General features: G+C 38.2%; 1 protein-coding gene across 1 annotated transcript; it reads left to right on the plus strand.

Moving 5' to 3' along the window:
* Positions 1–1,634: 1,634 nt before the first annotated feature.
* LOC106821410 (4-coumarate--CoA ligase-like 7) lies at positions 1,635–2,688 on the plus strand (the record flags this gene model as incomplete). The annotated part of the gene is given in 2 exon segments (XM_014826195.1): positions 1,635–1,717; positions 2,032–2,688. Coding segments are annotated over 2 exon segments (374 nt in total), but the record flags the coding sequence as incomplete, so codon positions are not given.

A 2,688-nucleotide genomic window follows, 5' to 3' on the forward strand; every position in this document is an offset into this window, starting at 1 on the left:
CTAGCTCTAGAACTAGAACAACTAGCTATAAAACTAGAACAAGTAGCTCTGGAACTAGAACAACTAGCTCTAGAACTAGAACAACTAGCTATAAAACTAGAACAAGTAGCTCTGGAACTAGAACAACTAGCTCTAGAACTAGAACAACTAGCTATAAAACTAGAACAAGTAGCTCTGGAACTAGAACAACTAGCTCTAGAACTAGAACAACTAGCTATAAAACTAGAACAAGTAGCTCTGGAACTAGAATTAACAAGTAGTAGTAGAACTAGAACAACTAGCTACAGTACTAGAACAAGTAGCACTAGAACTAGAACAACTAGCTACAGTACTAGAACAAGTATCTAGAGAACTAGAACAAGTAGCTAGAGAACTAGAACAACTAGCTCTGGAACTAGAACAAGTAGCACTAGAACTAGAACATCTAGGTCTGGAACTAGAGCAAGTAGCACCCTGATTGTAATCTCATGCATGTGCGTTCACGATTGAAATTCTTTCAAATAAATATACTCCAACTAAAACGCCCGAGATTTCTCTTTATATATGATGTTGATTATTCAAAGGCTATCACCAATACTTTTCTGAAAAATCATCAAAGAAATTGTAACATACACTGTTAAGAAGTTTGCAGTAGATCATTGGTAGTTTGGGTTGTTGTTGAGGACTCGTTGTTGTCTGGCGGTGTTGACATTAACACTGACCTTGACCAAGACCTCGTCCAATGTCATGGCCTTGAGCTCAAGGGAATGGCCTTGACCTACTTTTTTTATTTTTAAAAGTTTTTCACAAGGTCATGACCTGGAGCTCAAGGCCATGGCCTTGACCAACTTTTTCAAGTTTTAAAAGTTTTACATTAGTAGGCCAAGGCCATAGCCTTGAGATCAAGGCCATGGCCTTCACCACTTTCAAAATATTTACATTATCAGGGGAGGATCCTTGCCAAAGGGCAAGGTCCAATGTATGTTTACATTTCTTCAAACGGCAGTCTGAAAATATTTGACTTTGGTAATTGCCTGGATTTGAACACAGAATTATTGAATACAAGCCTGTTACGCTACGGACGGACCCAAATGTACCATTCCTAACAAGCTCAGCTCAGATGTATGTGTTATATTTAGCTTAACAGCAGATAGAAAATATTTTACTACGGTAATTGATAAGATTCGAACCCTGGACTACTGAGTAGCAATCTAACACTCTACGCACACACCCAAACTTCCCATTCGTGTTTTGTTCAGATCGTATGTGTGTATTATGTTTTCGTTTTATAAAAAGAAGAAAAACTAAATATTGACTTTTGCCCAACCTCGGATATCATTACTTGTTTTGTTTTTACCACTGCTTGGAAAGTAGGTATTTTTACGAATACATTGCGTTTCAGGGGCATTTGGTTCTCCTTATATGATATATATAATGTATTACATTATCTTTATATTATTCTTTATTATTATGGACAAAATAATGGCTATTTTCCAAAGTGCGCATCGTCAAATGGTTTCTAGCGAAAAAGATGGTTCTAGCGTTTCAGCGTTCTAGCGTTCTGGTCTCGACGTTCTAGCGAAAAACGATCGTTATAAAATCAATGGGAAAAAATTTATGTTATTTATACAGTTTCTAATCATTCTTCGATGTAGGTGACGTGGGATACGTAGATGAGGATGAATGTTTATACATTGTAGACAGGATTAAGGAACTAATCAAGTATAAAGCCTATCAGGTGAGTTGCCATTCATGCATAACGCCTGTTTGCACGTTGTTTTCTATGAGGCAAGGTCATAATGAAACATGCAGTGTTTATACGTTTTTTTTCTATCGTTTTTTTTTCTATTGCATTTGCTTATATTTGCAACGTATATGTAGTTTTATATTTGCCTCGTATATGTTTTTTTTTATCAAGCAGCAGATTAATATGCTTCAAGTAATTTGGTTCAAAAAAGAGTAATTTTGTTGTTTGCTGCGTAGATGCACACATGCATGCGATCTCTGCAATGTATCGAAAATAATAAAAATCGTTGCGATGCGTGACTGTAGGTGGCGCCAGCTGAGCTGGAGGCGAAGCTGCTACAGCATCCTAGCGTGGCAGACGCGGCCGTCATCGGCGTCCCGGACGAGGAAGCCGTAGAACACCCCAAGGCGTACGTCGTGCGCAGCGACCAGCACCTCCTGGCAGAGGATCTGCACAGCTACCTGCGAGAGCACGTGGCGCCGCAGAAGCGTCTGCGAGGAGGCATCGAGTTTGTCAGCGAGATTCCCAAGTCGGCATCCGGAAAGATTCTGAGGCGACATCTCTGCGCGAGAAACAAGAAGCTGTTGCGTTTGTGAAGCGGCCATGTTGTTTGTACGGATGCATCGGGAAGGAAATTGTATTTCCACGATACAATTCTTAGAAGCTAACAATAAGGCACAAAGTTATATGAGGTTTGCAAAGTAAACTAATTACGTTTTATACGTGCACTTGTCTGTAATTTTCTCTGATGTAAAGGTATTATCGTCGACGAAAGTATAGTCTTTCACTTACACTATTAATATTTTATTGTTTCACTGTAAGTTTAACTTAGTGCAGTAGTTTCATGCAGTATTCTTTTAGTCTTACATACATGACGTTAATTATGAAAATGGTAAAAAAATATTATTAAATTAGAATAGCTCAATTATGAATAAACATACTGGAAAATTAGTCATAGTTTA

The sequence above is a fragment of the Priapulus caudatus genome, unplaced genomic scaffold (assembly GCF_000485595.1).
Source record: "Priapulus caudatus unplaced genomic scaffold, Priapulus_caudatus-5.0.1 Scaffold71, whole genome shotgun sequence".
NCBI classification, from domain to species: domain Eukaryota; kingdom Metazoa; phylum Priapulida; class Priapulimorpha; order Priapulimorphida; family Priapulidae; genus Priapulus; species Priapulus caudatus.